General features: G+C 38.6%; 1 protein-coding gene across 1 annotated transcript; it reads left to right on the top strand.

Annotated features, from left to right (window-relative positions):
- The first annotated feature begins 423 nt into the window (after window positions 1-423).
- On the top strand, window positions 424-24104 carry LOC100605282 (putative dimethylaniline monooxygenase [N-oxide-forming] 6). The gene is made up of 7 exons (XM_030823631.1): window positions 424-555; window positions 8364-8526; window positions 9633-9775; window positions 11542-11741; window positions 13889-14244; window positions 16127-16199; window positions 23762-24104. Exons 1-7 carry the CDS (start codon window positions 424-426, stop codon window positions 24102-24104), a joined length of 1410 nt encoding a protein of 469 aa, XP_030679491.1.
- The last annotated feature ends 1269 nt before the right edge of the window (window positions 24105-25373 follow it).

The following is a 25373-nucleotide window of genomic DNA, read 5'->3' as shown; positions in this document are numbered from 1 at the left end:
TCAAAATGAGGAGTGATTTTGTACAGAGGATATCATGCAGCAGGCTGGATGTCTAGTTCCAATTCCTTTATTTGTTACCTCTGAGACCTTGAAGAAGTAGTTTCTAGCCTCGGCAGACCAAAGCTTCATCTGCAATTGAGAGCATTGGATTAATGATCTTCAAGGTCCTTCCTGCTCTAGCATTCACTGAATCTGCTATTTTCGACATATTGAATAATCAGAAGCAGCCAGTTTTAGTATCTTATTATAGCAAAAGCAGTAAAAATAATGAGCATATACTATCAATGTGCATCTATGTCTTCTTATGTTTGAGTGAGGATCCTGATACATAAACCTTGGCTGATAATTTCTACTGAAAAAAAATCATAAGTATTAAAGACACTCTTCTGAAGATGTTCTCTCCACACTCTCCTACAGGCAATCATGAGCAAGAGGGTTGGCATCATCGGAGCTGGAGTCAGTGGCTTGGCTGCCATACGGTGCTGTCTGGAGGAGGGGCTGGAGCCCACTTGCTTTGAAAGGAGCAATGATGTTGGAGGCCTGTGGAAATTCTCGGTGAGTGGCACATCATTAGAACACCAGTGGAAGGAGATGGGTTCCAATGCAAATCAAATCTGGTCAGTTCTAATTCAGATTTAGAAGGCAGATCACAAAAGCTCCAAATCTGGAAAGTAAAATCTTACCTCTCCAATCATACTAATGCCCAGAAAACTATTTCACACCAGCAAAATTTGTCCTGAAAAGGACATTTTCAGCTCATTAAACACCATCACCTGCATGGTGAAATCCAGATCTCCAAGCTGTAAAGGGCACTAACGTTAGTAATTAGTCAAAAATATACCATGGCCTTCCCAGGTAACTGAAACAATTCTATTCTTTATTGCTCTTAAATGCCAGGAACACGATTAGAAAAGAGACAAACAAACCTGGACTGAGATCCTGAGGTCAGAAGTCCTGAGTTCTAATTTCAACTTGTAGGTTTTCTAGGCAGATAGATTTCAGGCCAGTTGCTTTTGTTTCCCTGGACCTCAAATGCTCATTTGTCAAATGCAGAGGATATGATTCTATAATTAACTTATGTCTATTGGGCAGATAGAAATTATTATAGATGATGATTGTGTGTGATGTGTGTGCAGCTGTTGAATAGCCTATCAGCTCCAAATCCAGAGAGAAAAATTATGGTCTTTGCCATTTGGGATCATTGTAGAAATAATATAATTAGGAAATAGTCCTCGTAAACACATTTTTTTTTTTTAATTTCAAAGCCAAGTTTGGAGAAACTTCTAGTTCTTCTGTCCTGAATTTCCCAGCCATTGTAATCAGTTGTCGATGATACATATTTGGCTTGAAAACATTATATTCACATCATTCATATTGTAACTACTTCCTGTCCTGGTCTCAGTTACTGCTCTGCCTGCACCAATAGCCTCCTCCAATAGAGTATATCAGTGCTAACTTAGAACACATTTTTATGCTTCTCCAAGCCTTTTTTTAAAAAAGTTTTGGTTTTGTAACCCTGAAAGCACTCCATTTTTATTTCCCAGTAAGGGGTAATCAAGAGTTAATATTTTTCAAGAATTTGATTTTCCTTATTTACATTTGCTCAGGGAAATGTGGACAGCTTAGAGTAAATCATAAAATGGCTTTCTACCATCTCCCTAGTAACAATTAAATGATGCTTGAACATCTATTCTGGTAGTTTGTGCTAAGTACTGGGATGACAAATATGGAATATAATCACTCTTTGTAAATGGTTCCATTTCATTTGATTAAGCAAGCCATAATATAATTCCACAAGCCTTTGATAGCAAATGGGCAAAAACTCATTTGATAGCAGAACCTCTTCTGAAATCATAAGGTTAAATATCGTGAATTGGATGGACATGAAGCTAAGGCTCACTTTCTGTTGCACGGCAGAAATTTTATTGCATTTGACAGATTGCTGCCCCAGATCTGACTAGGAGTATTATGGAGCAAAATCCAAAAATGTACACATTCCAAAATATATCTGGCCCTAAGACTTAAATAAGAGATTATATAACTACAACAACAAGATAGACCTTGTCACCATCAATTCAATGGATGAGTGCCTCGAGCTTTTAGAAGAGGGCGGACTATGGAAATCTTAGTAGGTCAAAGAAAACCTCCCACAGAGATGACACTTAGCCTTGAAGGATAATCCCAGACAAGCAAAATAGAGGACCACCTGTGGCACAACTCCTAGAGAGTGCATTTCCCAACAAAGTCTGCGAATGGCACTCCATAGGCCTATGCAGTCATTGGCAGTGTGCCAGCACCAGGTAAGAGAGACCAACAATCTGTGAAAGGCACAGAAAAAGCAATGAACATGGTGTGTGCAGAGAGGGATCCATGAGTTAGCCAATATAGCCAGATCAGAAAGTTTACTTAAGGAAGCAATAATATGATACAAAGATCAGTAAGATACAAAGTTGGATTCTGAGTTATCAATAAGATTCAAAGTTGGATTCTGAGTTATCCACAAGAAGAAATCTTCTTTTCCATAAGGTCATGTCTATAAGCAAAATTCTACTCAAAGGCCTGGTGAGGACATGGACCCGTACAAATACTCAAAACCTTAGCCCCCTCCACATACCCCAACCCTTCCTTCTTTTCTTAGAAAAGTCGCTTGGCACAATATATAATCAGAGAGGGATTTTTTTTATGTGTTACATAATACTTTATCTTGTAAGCCTTTTTTAGAAGGTGTTCTAGCAGACAGAAACCTGATAATTCTGAACTTTTCACTATTTGCTTTTTCTGAGAAATGAAAACCAAATGGGATTTAAATACTAGCAGGCTGAATGTGAGTGTGTTTTAAGTTTCATCCACTCCTAAATAGGGCCTCATGTCCTCAAAAGATTTTATTACTGCTATAATAAGAAGTTGCTTAACAGCCAGGTGCGGTGGCTCATGCCTATAATCCCAGCACTTTGGGAGGCCAAAGCGGGTGGATCACCAGAGGTCAGGAGTTCAAGATCAGCCTGACCAACACAGAAAAACCCCAGCTCTACTAAAAACACAAAAATTAGCCAGGTGTGGTAGTGGGTGCCTGTAATCCCAGCTACTCAGGAGGCTGAGGCAGGAGAATCTCTTAAACCCAGGAGGCAGAGGTTGCAGTGAGCTGAGATCACACCACTGCACTCCAGCCTGGGCAATAGAGAAAGACTCCACTAAAAAAAAAAAAAAAAATGCTTAACAATAGGTTAGTAGCATTTTGATTGCAAAAGCTGAAACCAGGACTATTTGAACTTTTTCCCATTCATTTATTCCTTTGTTCATTCAATGAATACATACTGTGTACTTTATGTGTAGGGTACTATATTAAGCATAGCTGCAGACAAGAGGCCAGCCAGCACTTTAAAAGCAGTGAGAAAACAAGTATTAGAATAACTATAAGTGACTATATAATTAGGGCAGTAAGGATAATGGGAGCTTAGTAAAGCTAAAGATGATTTGGTAGTAGCTGAGAGGGAAGATAAAGAAAGGCATGAGAAAGTTGAAGGCAACTTTTGAGCATATTTCAAGGGCATATTTAGACAAGGAGATATGGGACTCATAAGCAGAGCTGGAATAGGAAAGATCAAGGTAGACTGCTTAGATGCATGTACAACATTCTGAAATTAACCTCTGACTTTGCCCTCAAGTTACTTATGTTCTCATGAGAAAGATGAGAGATGAACACAGTTATCATCCAAGACAGATGGTGCCCACAGCTCCTTAGATCTCTGGTTCTAGGGTAAGCTCCCTCAGCTAGAGGCAGAGTCAAAGTTGAATTTCCTCCTTACTGGCTCAAACCACACCTCATACTGAAATAATAAAAATGCATGCTCCCTGGAGCAACTGACTTGTTATATAATACATTTGCTTTTTTGTGTTTGTTTGGAGAACAGTCTTTTAGGAAAAATTCCAAGGAGCTGTAGTGTACATACTCTTCTCTCCTTGTGTTATAATTGGCTGAGGTCAAGGGGCAAAAAAGCAGAGATTCATTCAAAATGGAAATATTCCAAGGCCTTAGCATCTGTTTCCCAGAACAGAGTCTTACATTCTTTAACCAGGCTCCATCCCACAGTTCAGCCCTGCCTCCTTCAATAGGCAGCTGAAAAAACCTCCTTCCCACCTCTCCTTCTTCTCACAACCATCAGTAGAAGGTACTAGCTGTGGGTGAAAGGGAAGCACTCAGCCTGCCAAACTGCTGGACATGAGCCTTCACCCTTTTTCTGACCTCCACAAAAATTTTAAAAAGTTTAAATTCCTGTGCTTCCACGCTTATGAGAAATACAGCAACCATGAATAGAGGAAGATTATGTTTTCAACTTGAGAAAAAATACCGAGGCTTTGGGCAGCCCCCCACTTCCCCACTGGGACACAATCCTCTCAACCCTTTCCAGCACTTTTTGTCTCCCTCTTCCAGAGGTCATCTGGTGTGAGAGGGAGATACACATCTTGAATCCAGCAGCAACGTGACATTCCATCTCTTTCCCCCATTGCACAAGAGTCCCTTCCAGACCTTGGGAAGCAGAAGCTGCCAGCTCTGAAATGTATTTTCAAGGCAGCACATTGTGTGCACTTTTACCCTAACCTCGCAACTGAGAGGAAATGTTTATTTTCAATTTAGCCTTTGACTGCTTCTAAAAAATAAGCCACTTTTCAATTACACAGAGGCTTTAAAATGAAGCGCCAAGATTTAACACATGTTCTAAGGGCTCTGGTTTCCTGTGTTTCTTTGGTGAGGAGTGAAGGCCAGCAACTGGTGAGCCAAAGAATAGGATTCATTTACAACAGAGCAGTGGTTCTCAAAGTGTGGTTCCTAAACCAGCCGCATTAGCATCACCAGGAACTTGTTAGAAATGCAAACCACCCCAGACTCCACCCCAGACAGATTGAATCTGAAATTCTAAGAATAGGGCCCAAGAATCTACAGTCGAAGGAGCCCTCCAGGTGATTCTCATTACGCCAAAGTTGGGAAACCACTTCAATATTGGGTTGTTGCCAATGAAGAGTTTGCTAAACTCCAAAAGCAAATAAATAGGCTAGAAGTCAGAGCCTCCTCTAGACAGTTTTGTTTTTTGTTTTTTTGTTTGTTTATTTTTAACCTGAGTATAAGATCAGAACCAGTGATGGCATAGGAGAAAGCAAAAACCACTAAGTGACTATAAAGACAGAGCTAACACTGAGGGTAATTACAGTAAGAGGATTCACGTGGAAAGAGCTCCAGTTCTGTGCCAGGTGCTACGCGAAGGGCTTTCCATTCCATATCTTACTGAGAGCTTTTAATTTTTGTTTATGCTTTTAAACATTAAAAGGGTTTTAGTCAACCAAGAATTGAACCACTGTGTTCACTGAAGGGAGGGGTCTCATAACTTGTACTGTTGAAATTAAGATATGTGTGGGTTAGAGAAAAAGGAGGCAGCAAACTATTATCAAAATTAGAGCCAAATGTTTGGGCACCTCAGTCATCAAATGTTGGCTCTGATTATAAAGCATTCATGCATTGATTTTTTTTCTCCTAGACTTATTAGTTCACTAGTCTCTGAGAGCTTTCAGACTACCTTAGAAAATGGAGGCAGCTATCCCATCATTGTCCACTTTCCACCCTCATGCTCTGATGTTTTGGAAATAATCCAAACTGCTTTAGTATATATTAGGAATTTTGTCAGTTCAATGCCAATGAGTTGTGGTTCAAAAAACCATAGCATTTGGTAGGAATTCTCCCATTACATTATGAAAAGGTTAACAACTTAAATGGGAAATATAGTCATTGCCCCTATCTTTACCCACTCAGTTAGTTTTTTTATTAAAAAAACTTGAGATTTCAGCATCGTTTCTGTGAGAATAATGTTTTACATTTATTTGGGACTCTTTATTGAGCATTTCTGTCTGTATGTTTGGAACTCTTAACCTCAATTAACTGCTGCTAAATGCAGAACACATGCATATAGTGGGAAAAACAATCAGCAAACTTATGAACCGTGGTGATATTTACATCATTATTTTACCTGGAGTAGCCCCAAATGTATAGTTAAAATAAAATTTTCCAATAGTCGTTTTATTACATTCATTCATTACATTCATTTACTTCCATTATGGTATTAATATCAACAAACATTAATGAAGTTCCTGTTGTGTACTTGCATTGTGCTGTGTGCTATATGTAAAAGAAAAAGAGGTCTAAGACTTAGCTCTCAAGAAGTTATTTCAAAATAAATATATAAAGAGTAAGTAAAAAGATTCCAGTAACAATTTCAATCAAAGAGAAAATTTTTTAAACGTATCTATGATTTGTTTATAAATAAAACAATGCTATGGAGATCATGAAGCAAGAGGCAACACTTTGAGGGAAGTTATTTTCTAGAGGAGGTAAAATTTAGTTGTATTTAGTAGGTGTTTTAGATAAATGAGTGGCATGAGTAAAATTAGAGAGGTGGGAAAATGCCCTGCTCATTTGGAGAACAGTAGGCAAACCAAGTTGGTTAAGAGGGAGATACATCTGCTAGGATGAGATATGGCCACATATATCAGTAAACTAGTGTGTACTGTGACTTTGAAAAATAGAGGATTATTTTGCAACCATGTAAAAGAAGTCCAAAGAAGGGACATCCAGGGCTTATGTGATGGCACCAAAGTCATCAAAGATTCAGCTTCACCCTTCTTAGCATGAGGCTTACATCATGAGGTTTGCCTTGTGGTCCAAAACAGTTGCTGAAGCTTGAGCCATCATATCTGCCTTCTAGGCAAAAAAAAAAAAAAAAAAAAGGAAAGAAAATAATGAAGGGCAAAGGGATGTTCTCTCAGCTGAATCAGCTCCCCTTTTACAAATTCTCCTGAAAAAACTGTACAACATTGCTTATATCTCACAGGCCAACCTAGTTGCACAGGAACCTGGAAAATGCATCCCTTTTCTGGGTATGTTGTCACTCCAAACAAAATCAGGGTTCTGTTAGTAAGAATGAAGGGAGAATGGACGTTAGGGAAGCAATTTGCAGAATATGTTCCAGAAAAGTCTGTGGGAATAACAGAAAATAAAACTAAAAGAGTAAATTGGAACAAAATTGTATGGACTTAATAGTAATCGCATTCAAAATGTAGAATAAGTTTTAGAGGCTGTGAAGTAACAGAAATTGAGCAGGAGACATGAAATGAATATGATCCTTTAGGAAGATTAATCTGACAAGCAGGACAAAGGATGGCTTGTAGGAAATGGTAGGCTGAAGACAGGCTAGTTATAGGTTCTTGCCGTAGTCCATGCAAGGGGGTGATAAGGACTTGAATGAAGGCAGTGTTAGCAATCATGGAAAGAAAGCATGAGATTGGGAGAGAAATATCGTTTAAACATGAGGCAAGGATGGAGAAATAACAAGGAAAACAAGTCATGGATTTGAAGCGTAAGTGGCTGGGAAGTTCATGTCATCATTCAAAGAAATAAGAAAGTCAGACGCCAGTTTCAAAGGAAATTTAAGTAGGTCAATCAAAACCTGCTACGTACGAGGAAGTATTAGGTGGCCCTCCAGTTGGAAAGGTCAAGCTAAACTGGACAGAAGAGAGACCAAGGACAGATGTATTTGTATATTCATACCACGAAAGTTGCTAATATTTCTTTTTTTTTTTTTTTTTTTTGAGACGGAGTCTCGCTCTGTCACCCAGGCTGGAGTGCAGTGACACAATCTTGGCTCACTGCAACCTCTGCCTCCCGGGTTCACACCATTCTCCTGCCTCAGCCTCCTGAGTAGCTGGGACTACAGGCGCCCGCCACCACGCTCGGCTAATTTTTTGTATTTTTAGTAGAGATGGGGTTTCACCATGCTAGCCAGGATGGTCTTGATTCCTGACCTCGTCCATCCACCCGCTTCGTCCTCCCAAAGTGCTGGGATTACAGGCAGGAGCCACCGTGCCTGTCCGTAAAGTTGCTATATTTCTAAGATAGAGTATTTATGCAGAGCAAAAGAGACGCCAACGATCAAACCTTGAGATATTCCCATATTTATTGAGTAGGTGGAAGATGAGGTCAGAAAAGGAGGAAGCCATGTCAGTAGAGGGTAGCCATAAGAAAATAACACAGATTTGTTATATGACATCATTCACAAAAATATTCAGTGTGATTTACCCCTAAATCAACTAACCTGATGTCAAAAAGTAAATATACTCCAGTGAGTAATTTTTCTTGTGAGATTCAAAGACTCACTGAAGATTCACTGTGACTCCAATTTTAATATCTTTCTATACATTTCTGAATGACCAAGAGAGCTCGTAACAATTATTTCCTCCACAGAAACAATGCAAGAAGGAAAAAAACTTTCACATGTAGAATTGTAAATAGAAAAATAAATTTTCTGGTTTTCTTAAAGACCCTGGTTTCCAGTAGAAAGAAATGTCCCAGCTTCTTAGTCATGGGCCAATGGGTTGTTGTTACTGAAAAGGATGGGAAACAGGAATCGACTATTTTTGATGCTGTAATGATTTGTTCAGGACATCACGTATACTCCAATCTGCCAACTGATTCCTTTCCTGGTAAGTTTGGAAAATACATAATAATCTAAGGACTTATAGGCAAACATCAAGAGTTAGAAACATATCTTTCTGTAGATATTACATAATGATTATTCTTAGATTTCAAAAGAAAAAAACTAAGTTTAATGATAGGATGTAGTAATAAATAGCCTCATAAGTCCTTATATTAAAATAATCAAGGACTGCAAGCCAGAGATCAGACAAACACGAGTTCCTGTTTTACAGACCGTAACTCAAATATAAGTTCTGACAGCACGCAGGGTCTTCAAGCACAGTTACATTAAAAAAAAGTAGAGTCCAACTGCGAAATGGTTTAAAGAAAGACACGTTTACTTTTGTTATTTATTGGAGACTCCTAAGTTTCTAATTTCATCTTCATCCACAATTTGCAAATAAACTTTAGAAATCTCAGTGATTTGTGTGTGGGTACACACATGGGTGTGTGTATAGCAGCATACTTCATTACCATCCAAAAGTGGCAAACCTCAAAGAAATGCAATATAGATGGAGCCTTCCTTCCATTTTTCCTTCCTTCCTTGCCACAGGAACACAATCTATTCAAAGATATTAGAGTTCCCATGTCTAGGTATGATGTCCATAGGCCAAGGCAAATTAAAGAGTGAAGGTTCAGGAGGAATATAAGATTAAAACTCTTAATGTTAACGGGCAGCATATTTAATGTTTATGAGCATGGGATCAGAACACCTGGACTCAACTTATTATTCCACTAGTTCCTTACCACTTAACTTCTTTGTCTCAATTTCCTCCTCTTTTAAAATAAGGACAATAGCCCACCATGCAGGGATGTTATCAAGATTAAATAGTTAAAACATGTAAAGCATTTATCAGAGGATCTAGCCCACAGAGTTAACTCAATAAATATTAACTATTATTATTATCGAAACATACATTCTCATGCCTTAAGATTTTTTAAGGAACTAAAAGTAAGTTTTAACAGGCTTAATGTCAAAAAATGCTAAATGGATAAATGCACTTCAACTAGGGAATTTTTTAATTACAACTGATAATAGGTTTAAAAAGACACAAAGAAAACGTCTTCATAATTTCTGAAAATCAGTTCAAACCACTTGCCATGTCCCACTTAGGCCTGGACCAGTTTCGAGGCAACTACTTCCATAGCTGGGATTATAAGAATCCAGAAGCCTTCAAGGGGAAGAGGGTCCTCGTGATTGGTCTGGGGAATTCTGGATCTGACATTGCTGTTGAGCTCAGCCGTCTGGCTACACAGGTACATGACATAAAGGTTTTGGGAAATAAACCTAAGGTAGGGCTGTGCTACTAAATGAGCAGCCAAGGCACTGAGGATGGTACTTCAATGTCACACCACAAGAGATTCACCTCTTGTATGTGGCCCTTTAAATCAAGGAGGACTTGAGACATCCTCTATGTGAAGCTAGTAAGGAAGTACATTCCATTGAATCCAGAAGTAAGTGCATGAGTGTGTGTATGTATAGATGAGTGTGTATGTGTGTATTTCTTGTTTTCATTTTATATTCTGATCACCTCCAAATAGACTAGCTCCTGGTCAGGCTTAATCTTTGTTTATTTAACAGTATTTATTATAACCTATCATGCAAAAAGCACGGTGTTTACCATTCTGAAGGTCTGAAAGATATGCATGACTTGGTATTTACTAACATTAATTCAATCAGCAGCAGATGCTCAACAAATATTGGGCACTTACTATGCTTACTATGTGTCAGAACTATGATAAACTAAAAATAAATGCATAAATAAGTTAGACTAGTTCCTGACTTCAAGGAAGAGTCAATGGATGGAGATGGAGTTGACAGGTACACACAGACTATCACCAGAGGAGATGGTGAGTCTTCCAGTAGAATTAGGTGTGGCAATAGGAACACAGGGAAAAGAGAATCTAACTTAGCCTGGATGAGGTCAAGGAAGACTTCCCAGAGGACTCCAAGCTGAATCATGTATCACTGATAGACCCTAAAGAAACAACATATTTTTAAGAAAACAGGTTCTCAATAAATAAATTCTTAAATGGATGTAAATAAAACCTAAATTTTTTAAACTAAAAATTCCCTTCAGTTATCACAAAGTTAAAGTCTATTTTGCAAAGATGGTAAAATAGATAAGCAGCCAGACTCGTCTCAGGGCTGAGGCGGTTGCCATGGTTTGGGTTGCTCAGGAGAAGTCCTTGGGGTATGTGTATAGGGAGAACTGGAAAAGACAACCGGAGACAGAGAATAGAATTAAATCCTTGACATCTCGTCAGCCTAATTTCAGCTAGAGATTTAGCTACACTTTTCCCCCACCTAGTCCACTATCACCAGCCACAACCACTGGGGCTCACTGGATCATCTGGTCCCTACCAGACTTGCCATTTTAGTCTATGAGTATGTGAAGATTAAACCATCACAGTTGAACACAGAGCCCTGTTGTTCCTAGAGGTATGGTTCCAATCCTTTCAACAACTACACACCAGCCCTCAGGGGTAGTGAAAGAATCCTGTCTCTACTAGTTTAAATTTTAGACTTTTTAAAAAAATTTTTTTAAGTTCTGGGATACATGTACAGAACATGCATAGGTATGCACATGCCATGGTGGTTTGCTGCACCTATCAACCCTTCGTCTAGATTTTAAGCCCCACATGCATTAGGTATTTGTCTTAATGCTCTCCTTCCCCTAGCCCTCCACCCCCCGACAGGCCCCGGTGTGTGTTGTTCCCCTTCCTGTGTCCATGTGTTCTCATTATTCAACTCCCACTTATGAGTGAGAACATGCGGTGTTTGGTTTTCTGTTCTTGTGTTAGTTTGCTGAGGATGATGGTTTCCAGCTTCATCCATGTCCCTGCAAAGGACATGAACTCATTCTTTTTTATGGCTGCTAGACAATTTATTTAAACCTGCCTTTTAAAAGTGTTCCTACTTGGATATTGAGGAAAATGCATGGAAGTGCCCAAAGAAGTGTGTTGTGTTTGCTTATTTCTTACAGAGTAATACTGAAATCTGTGTTGCCTTTCCCCACCAGGTCATTGTCAGTACCAGAAGTGGTTCCTGGGTCATGAGTCGGGTCTGGGATGATGGCTATCCTTCGGATATGATATACGTTACCCGCTTTGCATCCTTTCTCTGGAATGTCCTTCCTTCATTCGTCTCTGACTGGTTATATGTCCAGAAGATGAACACATGGCTTAAGCATGAGAACTATGGCCTAATGCCTTTAAATGGGTACTTAGAAATGGAAATTTTTTTATTCAAAAAAGGGGGGGCACTCATTTAATGAATTTATTCTCTCTAGAACTTACTTTTGTTGTCTCATTGAGCCTAGAAACATTAAACTCAAGGTTTCACAGGTGACGGAATATACCCAGAGACCACGTATGGCTTAGAAAACTTATTGAAATTAGTCCAGTACAGAAAGGGTATGGAAAAATCTGAAATGGAGATGATGCAGACAGATAAATCACCCTGACATGCATGACTCATTTGTGGTAGCTACAAGCTATAGCATAGAACTTTGAAGACTGAACAAACTCAGATTGGCTTTTTGGAAGAATATCTTGTCCATGCTTATGGGTGAACGAAGACATCAATAATAATACCTGCTTCTCAAGACGGTTGTGGTATTCAATAATATAAAAATATAAAAATTGCTTCATAAATGATAAAGCTTTAAAAAAAAATGGTTCTCCTTAGTCTCAAATTTTCTAATGTGCTTCAAAGGCGCAAATAACAAAATAGTGTTAATCAACATGTCTCAGCAAGTAGGAAGTCTCAAAACAAAAATGCACACTTCCTCCACCCCTGAAATGTTGACATTTTTGCAGAACCATCAGGAGGCATGGAACATGTAAAGTAATGGAGAGTCACAACTAACGTGGCCTGTAAGATTAGTCAGATTCATTTATTTACTTCTTTACAGAGACAGGGCCCAACACTTACTAATTAGGAAGTCATTCCAGGTAGAAGAATCAGCATATCAATAGAAAAAAAGAATATTTAAGTTGGTAAGAAAAGAAAGAATTGAGAAATTTTATCTCCTGGCCCATGCTAGCCAAAATGTTTCATTGTGTTTAGAGAAAGAGGGTAAGAAAAAGGAGGAACTGTAAATCAAAAGAGCAAATGCCAGATTTAGGAGCTAAACTGTCAATCCAAAGCACTTACACTACCAAGACTTGCAGACTGCTATAACCCTTTAAAAAAATGTTGATTTTATGCGTTTAAAATTACGTTTAACACTGGGGCTTGCTTGAGGGTAGAGGGTGGGAGGAGGAAGAGAATCAGAAAAAAATACGTATCAGGTACTATGCTTATTACCCAGGCAACGAAATTATCTATACACCAAACCCCTGTGACACACAATTTACTTATATAACAAACCATGGACCCCCCAAACCTAAAATAAAAGTTTTTAAAAATTATGTTTAATATAATAAGTCCCATAGCTTGAGCTGGTTAAGATTTTTTATCTTGTAAGCGTAACTATAAATTATATTTTGGCCTTGCCATTTAGACAATAAAACACAGTTTTGGAAATTCATTCATTCTAAAAACTAAGCTTCCTTTTGGAAAGGGTTCCAATTACCCTAAGTTTCTGGAGGGAGAAAGGGGGAGGAAAAACAGGTTTCATTGCGGTCTATGTTTTGCTACCTTGTAAGGTAAAAGAAGAGGTTGCAGGATTAGATAGAAAATGATGTGGAAGTATAGAGACAAATTTCAGGATTTTCAAGGTTTCTTTGTGTCTGAGATACTTGCAGGAAATTCCAGAATCTCAAAGGAAACTTAAAATGAAATATATCATCCTGAAAAATATGATTCCTAGAATTTTGGCAACTAAAATGCAATATCAAAGTTGTTACACTTTTTTGTGGACACAGCTGATGAAAGAAAACCAAACATGGCAATAAAACTTCCCACCACTGCAGGTCTGATTTCCCCATATAAGACAAGACTTTAAAGTTATGATAATAGTGCACTTATAACAACAGTGCTTGCATGTGCCAGGAACTGTTTTAAGTGCTTTAAGGATAATTGATCATTTAATTTTCACAACAACCTATGAGGAAGATTCCACCATCATCTCCATTTTACACATAAAGAAACAAATACAGAAAAGTAACAACTAGTAAGAGACGGAGCTAGGTTACGAACCTGGGCCATCTGCTTCCAGAGTTGGCATTCTTAACCACTTTATTAGGTCTGTAAATTAGTTTTAGTCTCATTTAGGAAATGAATTGCCATGAGAGAAGAGAGTTCAATGGCACTCATGCTGATGTTTAACTGCTCGATGTCATTTCAATGTTATATGGGCTGTTGCAGGTATTTCTTGGAAATGAGCTATTTACAGCAAGGGTGTTTGCCTCTAATTTCTGTAGTTCCCTGAGAAAAGAGCCTGTGTTCAATGATGAGCTCCCATCCCGCATCCTGTGTGGCACTCTGTCCATCAAGCCCAGTGTGAAGGAGTTCACGGAAACCTCAGCTGTGTTTGAGGATGGGGCCGTGTTTGAGGCTATTGACTCCGTCATCTTTGCAACAGGCTATGATTATTCCTACCCCTTCCTTGATGAGACCATCATGAAAAGCAGAAACAATGAGGTTACCTTGTTTAAAGGCATCTTCCCCCCACTAATGGAGAAGCCAACCTTGGCTGTGATTGGCTTGGTTCAGTCCCTTGGAGCTGCCATCCCCACAGCAAACCTGCAAGCCCGCTGGGCTGCTAAAGTATTTGCAAGTAGGTGGGCCATTCTGTCTTTCATTCATTTTATCAATGAACATGTACTGAACACCTGCTATATGCAAAGCACTGGGCTAGGGATACAATGAGAACAAGACAAACATGTTCCTTGGCCTCTCAAAGCTTAAAATGGGGTGTGGGGGATGCCATAATAGGGGAAATTTGTTGGGGGGGCTCTAGTGAGGGGAGTTGGACACTAAATTATTTCGCACAGAGCAAACAGTATACAAGAAGTCATAAAGGTGAGGAAAAGCATGAAAAGCGTAAAGACCCAGAAACATTTTGGTGAAAGGGAATATAAAGCAGAGGCAGGGAGTGGCAAGAAATACAGGTTTGTAAGCCACGTTAAAGAGCTTAAATTTCTCATAGGGATTAAGGACTTTGCAATATTTTAAGCAAGAAAAAAATAGCAGAGGATAACTGCAATGTCAGGCTACATTATGAAGACTGGAAGGGCCCTGGTGAGTGTTGGAGGTGTGCCAGAAACCTCACTGGTGTCAACTTCTGTCAGAAAAAGTCAGGCCACTCTGATTCTCGTGACAATCTTCTTCTTCTCTCCCTCTACTCTAGACCTCATGGTCTCCAGGGGCCACAAGTATGCTTGTGTGAGGAAATCAAGAATATGAGGATTACATGGAGAAAGGCAATGTCTCAAATATATTGATTTAATTTACTCCAGTCATACTGAATGTTATCATTATTATTGAAAAGTGTTCTTTTATTCAAGTATTCTCCAAAATATTGACCAATATAGGTATAACTTACTTAACATAACTAACCCATAAAAACTTACACTATTGGTAATTAATAAAACATTACAATCATGGAATATATATATTGTCTAAAACTTTGTAGATAAATAAATTTCTATTTCAAATACACCATGAAAGATCATTATTTAAATAAACCCCATCATGAAATCTTTTGTAAAGGTGCTCCCTGCAAAATACTTCTATTGCCTTTTTCCTTTCAAAGGCACAACAATGCCAAGACCCTGAGGTATTATGAGAAGACTGGATATAGTTCATAAACCTAAGAAATTTACATGAAGCAAATGGTATCATTTATTTATTCAGCAAATACTTATTGAACACCTACTGTGTCAGGCTCTAACCTGGCACTTAGGACACAACAACAAACGAAGCAGAACAAAATCCTGGCCTCTTACTTTCTAGCAGGGTGTCCAGCCAATATCAATCATAGGGTACTACCAGGCTGACATAAGACCCTAACGATGACTGGGAAATATTCATGCACCGCAAATTTTAGAGCAACTTTCTTCCACTGTTACAAAGGCAAATAAGCTACCATCACCTGTTAAAAGAAGTTGCACTGATGTAGTGAAATTCGCAAAAAGCTAAAACTTGTCTGCTGCCCCTTAAAACAGCTTACATAGCTGCAGAAGATGTTTAAAATCCTGTGCTTCCTTCCATTACCTCATTTAAAATGCCAGAAACCTTAAAGGGAACTCTTTTACCAGATTCTTTCTTCAGAGAAGTTTTAAGAAGAGGATACAGAATAAAAAAGGAAGAAATTACTAAGCTATTATATGCATGAAGTGTACTGAGCACATATTTTGAGGATTAGGTCCTCCATAATGTTACAGAAATAAGAGACTGAGTGATTTGAAGCTACGAATGTCTCTGCTGTCACTATCTCACAACAGGCCAGCTTTGCCATTCCCAAAGGTTCATTAACTTTTCAGGTCTTTGTTTCTGTGAACTGGTATTTTGCTAAAGATATCAAAGACATCTCCAGCTCCTCTTAATACAAAAGTTTTCAGGAATACAGTTTATAAAAACCAAATTATTTCCATCATATGTCATTATATATTTCTGATTTGTGTTTTTCAATATTTTTCTCTTCATTTCTTTTCTAGACTCATGTACTCTGCCAACCACGAATGAAATGACGGATGACATTGATGAGAAAATGGGGAAAAAACTCAAGTGGTAAGCAACTGTACTTGCTAATAGAGCAAGTCCTAAAATGTGCCTTTATATGTAGAAAAACATTAATATGTTCTAAATACTGTCATTAGTCAGAGTTTACATTTTCCAAACACTTGCAATAATCAAACAATATTTAGATAGTAAACAGTCATTACACTTCTCTCGTGTAACTCAAGAATAGAAGTTTTCTATCAGGGATAATTTTGCCCTCCAGGGGACATATGGCAAAATCTGGAGATACTTTTGGTCATTGTGAGTGGAGAGGGCATGCTACCAGCATCTTATGGGTAGAGAACAGGGATTCTGCTAACCATCCAACAATGCAGAGCACAGTCCACCAAAACAAATAATTATCTGGCTCAAAATGTCAATAGTGCTGAGGTTAAGAAACAACTCTATAAATGACTACAGTTGACCTTTGAACAACACAGGTTTGAATTATATGAGTCCACTTATACATGGATTTTTTTCAATTAACATAATGCAGACTGGCCACAGCGGCTCACGCCTGTAATCCCAGCACTTTGTGGGACTGAGGCAGGCGGATTACCTGAGGTCAGGGGTTCGAGACCAGTCTGGCCAACATGGTAAAACCCTGTCTCTACTAAAAATACAAAAAAGTTAGTCAGGCGTGGTGGTGTGCACCTGTAATCCCAGCTACTCAGGAGGCTGAGGCAGGGGAATTGCTTGAATCAGGGAGGTGGAGATTGCAGTGAGCTGAGATCACGCCACTGCATTCTAGCCTAGGTGACAGAGTGAGATTCCGTCTCACAAAAAAAAAAAAAAAAAAATTCAATTTTTTGGAGATTTGCAGCAATTTAAAAAACTCAAGGCCAGGCACGGTGGCTCACACCTATAATCCCAGCACTTTGAGAGGCCGAGGCGGGTGGATCACGAGGTCAGGAGATCGAGACCATCCTGGCTAACATGGTAAAACCCCATCTCTACTAAAAATAGACCAAAATTAGCCGGGCATGGTGGCGGGCGCCTGTAGTCCCAGCTACTCAGAATGCTGAGGCAGGAGAATGGTGTGAACCCAGGAGGCGGAGCTTGCAGTGAGCCCAGATTGTGCCACTGCACTCCAGTCTGGGCAACGGAGTGAGACTCCGTCTCAAAAAAAAAAAAAAAAAAAACCTCAAAGATGAATTCTGTAGCCTAGAAATATTGAAAAAAATTAAGAAAAAGACGCCATGTATAAAATATATGTAGATACTAGTCTATTTTATCATTTACTACCATAAAATATATACAAATCTATTATTAAAAATTTAAAATTTATCAAAACTAAATGTATACAAACTCTTACAGACTATACATGGCACCATTCATAGTCAAGAAAAATGTAAACAAACAAAGATGCAATATTGTCATAACTGCATAAAATCTAGTACATAATGTACTAGTATAATAATTTTGCAGCCACCTCCTGTTGGTATTGCAGTGAGCTCAAGTGTTTTGAGTATCTACTTAAAATGCTGTGTGACATTAGTAATTTTCACCTGAGCAGCTCATAGCTCCAGTAAATTCTGCATCACAGTAAAAAGTGATCTCTCAAGGTTCTCACATATTTTTATCATGTTTAGTGCAATACCTTAAGCCTTTAATAACACCATGGGCTCCATATAAAGTGTCATTAATGATGCTGGAAGTGCTCCCAAGAAGCAAAGAAAAGTTACGGCATTATAATAAAAAAATTGAGTTGCTTAATATATACTATACATTAAGGTCTGCAGCTATAGTTGCCCACCATTTCAAGATAAATGAATCCAGTGCAGCTATGCCAGCAGGCATGAAATCTTGCACTTTTTGTAAAATATCTTTTTATTTTGGATTGAAAATGCAGCTTTTTATGTGGGTGCAGGATTGCTATAAGAAATTATACATATAGACTCTAATATAATTTGAGAAAAAGTGAAGTCATTATATGACAAAGCAAAAGGAAGGTGAAGGATCTAAAGCTGGAAAATTTAATGCCAGCAAAGGATGATTTGATTATATCAGAAAGAGCTTTGGCTTAAAAAGTGTCAAGATAACAGGAGACATGCTTGCTGCCAACCAAAAAGAAGGAGATGAATTTCCCAAATGTCATTATGAAAATCATTGAGGAGGAAGGATATCTGCCTGAACAGATTTTTAATGCAGACAAAAGTGCCCTATTCTGGAAAAAAAAAAAAAGCCACAAAGGCCATTTATTAATAAGGAGCAGAAGTGAGCACCAAGACTAGGCACGAAAGAATAAGCTAACTACTGTTTTGTGCAAATGCAGTCAGATTTATGATCAGGATAGCCCCTATCTATGAAGCTACCCCCCTCAAGCCTCGAAGGGAAAAGATGAATATCAGCTTCCTATCTTTTGGTTATACAAGACACTTTTTCTGGATTAGCTCTGTCAATGCTTTGTCCCTGAAGTCAGAAAGTCCTTGCCAATAAGAGACTGCCTTTTAAAGTTTTTTTTATATAGACAATGACCCTGACCACCCAGAACCCCATGAGTTCAACATCAAAGGCATCTAATTTCCCCCAAACACAACATTCTAATTCAGCCTTTATATCAGGGAGTCATAAGGATCTTTAAGGCTCATCACATACCATACTCTATGGAAAAGATAGTCAATGCTGTGGAAGATAACCCAACAGAGAGAACATCATGAAAGTCTGGAAGGATTACACCGTTGAAGATGCCCTAATTGTTATAGAAAAAGCCATGAAAGCCATCAATCCTAAAACAACATATTTCCCCTGGAGAAAACTATGTCCAGATGTTATATATGACTTCAGAGGATTTACAACAGAGCCAGTCACAGAAATCGTGAAAAAGATTGTGGATATGGCAAAATAAAAAGGCAAGGTTGAAGGGTTTCGAGATATGGATCATGGAGAAATTCAACAGCTAATAGACACCACTAATAGACACTTTTAATTCCACACTAGAGGAACTAAAAGATGACTTGATGGAGATGAGTGCTTCCAAAGCAGTGCCATATGAGAAAGAAGACATAGAAAAAGCCATGCCAGAAATAAATTGACATTAGATAATCTGGCAGATGGGTTCCAGTTATTTAAGACTTCTTTTGACTTCTTTTATATAACATGGATCCTTCTATGATACAGGCACTGAAACTACAGCAAATGATAGAGGAAGGATTACTACTATATAGAAAATTTTTAGAGAAATAAAAAAGCAAAAGTCAGACAAGTTATAATGTATTTCCATAATTACACCAATGGGCCTGCCTCTCCTGCCCCCAATTCTACCCCCTCCATCTCTTCCACTTCTACCACCCCTGAAACAGCAAGACCAATCCCTTCTGTTTCTCCTCCTCCTCCTCAGCCTACTCAACATAAAGATGAGGATGAAGATGTTTATGATAAATCACTTCCACTTAATGAATAGTAAACATATTTTTTCTTCCTCATAATTTTCTTAATAACATTTTCTTTCCTCCAGCTTACTTTATTGTAAGAATAGTATTTAATACATATGACATACAAAATATGTGTTAATCAACTGTTTGCATTATTGGTAAGGCTTCCAGTCAACAGGTTATTAACAGTTAAGTATTTGGGGAGTCAAAAGTTATACATGGATTTTTAACTGCAAGAGAGCTCAATGCCCCTAAACCCTGAGTTCTTCCAAAGTCAACTGATATAGGAAGTTTCTTTACTTTTTCAAACATTTAACATGGCATTGATATGTCAACCTAAAGGAAAACACTGAGGCAAACTTAATATAAAAAGAGAATTGATTTGGGCCAAGTTTGAGGACTGCAACCCAGGAGTACAGTGTCAAATTGCCCTGAATATACACTTCATTGGCAGCAGCTACAAGTAGGTTTTTAAAGGAAAAACAAAAGAGTCAACTTCTAAGTTGTTTACCAAGAACTTACATTAAAATTATATAAGCTATTGATTGGCTATATACTGTTCTTTGTATCACAAATTCTAGGAACATGGAGATGATGAGTGAGACAGCTAGTCAGGAATAAAAATGCCTTTTAACAATTGCCCCCAGGCATTGGTAGAGGGCAGCATGACCAGTCCCATACTCATGGCTATCTGAGCTTGATAAATTTTGCATACCTCACATAGCACAGACTCCTCTGAGCTATTTTTCTTCTCTCACATTGAATGCCACAATGTAGTCACCCATTCAGGGCCTAAAGAAGAAAAGAAATGGAACCCATCTCACACCAGTTAGAATGGCCATCATTAAAAAATCAGGAAACAACAGGTGCTGGAGAGGATGTGGAGAACTAGGAACACTTTTACACTGTTGGTGGGACTGTAAACTAGTTCAACCATTGTGGAAGTCAGTGTGGCGATTCCTCAGGGATCTAGAACTAGAAATACCATTTGACCCAGCCATCCCATTACTGGGTATATACCCAAAGGACTATAAATCATGCTGCTATAAAGACACATGCACACGTATGTTTATTGCAGCACTATTCACAATAGCAAAGAGTTGGAACCAACCCAAATGTCCAACAACGATAGACTGGATTAAGAAAATGTGGCACATATACACCATGGAATACTATGCAGCCATAAAAAATGATGAGTTCATGTCCTTTGTAGGGACATGGATGAAACTGGAAAACATCATTCTCAGTAAACTATGGCAAGGACAAAAAACCAAACACCGCATGTTCTCACTCATAGGTGGGAATTGAACAATGAGAACTCATGGACACAGGAAGGGGAACATCACACTCCGGGGACTGTTGTGGGGTTGAGGGAGTGGGGAGGGATAGCATTAGGAGATATACCTAATGCTAAATGACGAGTTAATGGGTGCAGGAAATCAACATGGCACATGGATACATATGTAACAAACCTGCACATTGTGCACATGTACCCTAAAACCTAAACTATAATAATAAAAACAAAAAACAAAAAACAAAACAAAAAAAAGAAATGGAACCCTCAGATTCAACAAAACCTCATCTGCACAACTTCATCCAGTTCACAGAACAACTTTCAGAGTTGGGCACTTTTATGTGCTAACAATTCATGCAGCTTGATATCCTTTCTTTTAGCACCCAATAGGAATAAAAATGAGGAAATAGAGAGGTTAAAATGTTCATCTTATTGCTTAAATGATAAGCTGCTCTTCAGAGTTTCAAAAAGCAAATTAGGCCACATTCCAACTAAAAGAACTATAGAGGCAGAAAGGGGGTGATCTCTTTTCTCTCTGTCATAAAAGGTAATGGCCAACACCCCTATAACAAAAGACAGGTTAACAAGAGAAAAACATAACAGATTATGTGCACATGTGTGCATGAGAGCCTTACAAAACATGAACTCAAAGAAGGGCCAGTTCGTTCATGTTTAAATATTCTCTTCACTGGGGTTAGGGGAGATGGAAGTGTAAAAGTAAATGATTTTTCAGAGGAAATGAATGAGTCCAAAGAACAGCAGCCCAGACCAAGTTTCTCTGGGCTTTGGGGGAGGTGTATCACCCAACAGATTCATCTTGCTCACTGCCCAGAAAAGCTGATGCACTGAGAACAGCAGGTTTTTCCAATAGAGAGAATTTAACAAACACACAACTGTCAGAGGCATTTGAACCAGAGTGACTCCATCTTGAATAGGGGCTGGGTAAAATGAGGCTGAGACCCACTAGGCTGCATTCCCAGGAGGTTAGGCATTCTTAGTCACAGGATGAGAAAAGAGGCCAGCACAAGATTCAGGTCACAAAGACCTGGCTGATAAAACAGGATTCAGTAACGAAGCTGGCCAAAACCAAGATGATGAAAAAAGTGACCTCTGGTCGTCCTCACTACTCATTATATGCTGATTATAATGAATTAGCATGCTAGAAGACACTCCCACCAGCACTGTGACAGTTTACAAATGCCATGGCAATATCAGGAAGTTACCCTATATAGTCTAAAAAGGGGAGGAACCCTCAGTTCTGGGAACTGCCCATTTCTTTCCTGGAAAACTCATGAATAATCCACCCCTTGTTTAACATGTAATCAAGAAGTAACTGTAAGTATACTCAGTTGAGCAGCCCATGCCACTGCTCTGCCTATGAAGTAGCCATTCTTTTATTCCTTTACTTTCTTAATAAACTTGCTTTCACTTTATGGACTGGCCCTGAATTCTTTCTTGTGGGAGGTCCAAGAACCCTCTTTTGGGGTCTGGCCAGCTAAACAGAAGGACAGGAGTTTATTACTACTCAAATCAGCCTCCATGAAAATTCAGAGGCTAGGTTTTTTTCAGGATAGTTTGGTAGTCAGGGGCTAGGGAATGGGGAATGCTGATTGGCTGGGTCAGGGATGAAACCACAGGGAGTCAAAGCTTGTCTTCTGGTCTTCCTGGGAGGAGACCACATGACAAGATGAACCAGTTTACCAGTCTGGGTAGTGCCAGCTGGCCCATCAGAATGCAGGGTCTGAAAAATATCTTGAGCACCAATGTTAGGTTTTATAATGGTGATGTTATCCATAGGAGCAATTGCAGACTTCTGACTGCATGACTCCTGAACCCTAATTTCTTATCTTGTGGCTAATTTGTTAATTCTACAAAAGCAGTCTGATCTCCAAGCAAGGAGGGGGTTTGTTTTGGGAAAGGGCTGTTACCATCTTTGTTTCAAAGTTAAACCGTAAACTAAATTTCTCCCATAGTTAGCTTGGCCTATGCTCAGGAATGAATAACGGCAGCTTAGAGATTAGAAGAAAGATGGAGTGATTACATTTTTTTTCACATTTTTTTCACTGTCATAATTTTTTTAAAGGTGATTTCAGAGGTAACATCACAGGACATGGGAGACTAAAGGGGGGAAAGTGTGTCAAACAAAGGCTGTCCTGTTCTGCAGACGAAACCTCACAGAGAGCAGCTCTCAGAGTCAGTAGCCTATGATGAAAGTTTCTCTGTCATATTTTCAGCGGTGCCTGACTCTCAGTCTCTCTCTCCTGCAAGTTAATCTTTCCTAGAGTGGGCAAGGGAGGCCTCCGAGAAAGCCTAGTTTCCATCTTCTGTTTACTTCCCTTTATTTTCTCCACAGATAAAAATCTCCTTCACAAAAGGCAGCTTTTCAGGGCTGTTTCTGTCTGCAGGCCTTCTGAATAGCCATCTCAAAATCTGTCAAGGAAGTATGTATTTTGCAGTAAAATATTTTTTGTTTTCTTTAGTATGAAACAATTTATATTGTTAGATTACAGGAATATTAAAACCATCCATGATCCCACTTTTAAACAAACCAATCTGAAAGTCTAACATTGGGGCAGATTCTAAGCAATGTCTTATAAAGAATAATTAAGTGTTAACGAGTAAACTAAGTTAATTAGTCTCCTTAAACCAGAGGGTCAGTTTACTCCAGGCCACATGGCCAAAGGCAAAAGTCCAACATTACATCAAACTCAAATAGAGATTAGGAAGGAGGAGAAAAGCAGCTCACTTAGCCAAAGAAAAACAATAAAATCAATTTTGTGGAAAAGAAAGGCATAAATGGAGGTGCCACCTAAATTGTTATTTTTCTGAAAGAAAAAATAAGAAATTAATGCTCCTATTTGCAACTGTAACACTTATTCCAGTGTGTTCTCTTCTTTCTTCAGGTTTGGCCAGAGCCAGACTTTGCAGACAGATTACATCACATATATGGATGAGCTGGGCTCTTTCATAGGGGCCAAGCCTAACATAACATGGCTCTTCCTGACAGATCCCCGCCTGGCCCTGGAGGTGTACTTTGGCCCTTGCAGCCCACACCAGTTTCGACTGATGGGACCAGGGAAGTGGGATGGGGCCAGAAATGCCATCCTGACCCAATGGAACCGGACAGTGAAGCCAACCAGGACAAGAGTTGTCAGTGAAGCTCAGCGACCCCACCCCTTTTACAATTTGCTTAAAATGCTTTCATTCCCATTACTCCTTCTGGCTGTTACACTTCCATTTTATTAAGGAGAAAGTCTTTGAGGTCTCAAAGTTCAGCGTAGAAATGTAATCACACAATACAACACACACACACACACACACACACACACAATCACAACATAGTTCCTCTCTCCTTTGCTGAAGATATGAAAATCAGTCTTGGCCCATTTGAATTAAAGTATAAGTAAAATGGAAAATACTCAGCCTCTCTCTCTCTGTTGGGAATCTGTTCTCTAAAAGGCTTTTCACATGCTGAATTGGCAAATTTGGGGATGCTTAAGGTAAGACAGGAAGTCGAATAAGCATGAGCACGGATTTTCAGGCTGAAAAAGTTTAATAAAATGTAAAGGCATTTTGTTTTGTCCATTATAGTATATCAACCAATGTATTTTTCACATTAACTGAAGTTCTTGACATTAAATCAACATAGAAAGATAAGTTTATACCAATACAACAACAAAGATAAAATGAACACATTGCTTGAAAGATACATACTGCCAAAGCTCTCCCAAGAAGAAACATATAACCTGAATAAACCTAAATCTATTAAAGTACTTGAATTTGTAGTTTAAAAACTTCCACAAAGAACAACAGGCCAAGATGTCTTCACTCGTTAATTCTGTCAAACATTTGAGAAAGCAGTATACCAATTATATGCAAAATTTTCCAGAAGATTAAAGAGGACAGAATAATCCTCAGCTCTTCGTATGAGGCCATCAAAGCCCTGACACCTAAACAAGACAAACACATTCTAAAAAAATAAAATATAGATCAATATCCTTCATGAAGAAGGATATTGATATGCAAAAATTCTTAACAAATGTTAATATAATCCAACAGTTTATAAAATGAATAGCATAACCAAGTAAGAATTATTCTGGGAAAGCAATGTTGGTTTAATAGTCAATGTAATTCACCACATTTGTAAACTAAAAATGAAAAACCATATGATCATCTCAATAGATGCATAAAAAGCATCTGACAAAAGCCAACATCCATTCCTGAAGAAAACTCTCAACAAAGTGATAGAAGGAAACTTCCTCAACATGAAAAAGGGCATCTATGAAAAACCTACAGCTAACATCATATTCAATGGTGAAAAACTAAATGTGTATTTCTAAGATCAGGAACAACATAAAGGTCTTGGTTCTCACCACTTCTAGTCAACATCCTACTGGGGTTTCTAGCCAGTGCAATAAGGAAAAAAAAAAGAGGAATAAAAGATATCAAAAGTGGAATGGGAGAAGTAGAACTTTCTTTATTCTTAGACAACACGATTGTGCAGAAATTATTTTG

Source organism: Nomascus leucogenys, chromosome 12 (genome assembly GCF_006542625.1).
Source record: "Nomascus leucogenys isolate Asia chromosome 12, Asia_NLE_v1, whole genome shotgun sequence".
Taxonomy (NCBI): Eukaryota; Metazoa; Chordata; class Mammalia; order Primates; family Hylobatidae; genus Nomascus; species Nomascus leucogenys.
This window is presented reverse-complemented; position numbering and strand designations above follow the sequence as displayed.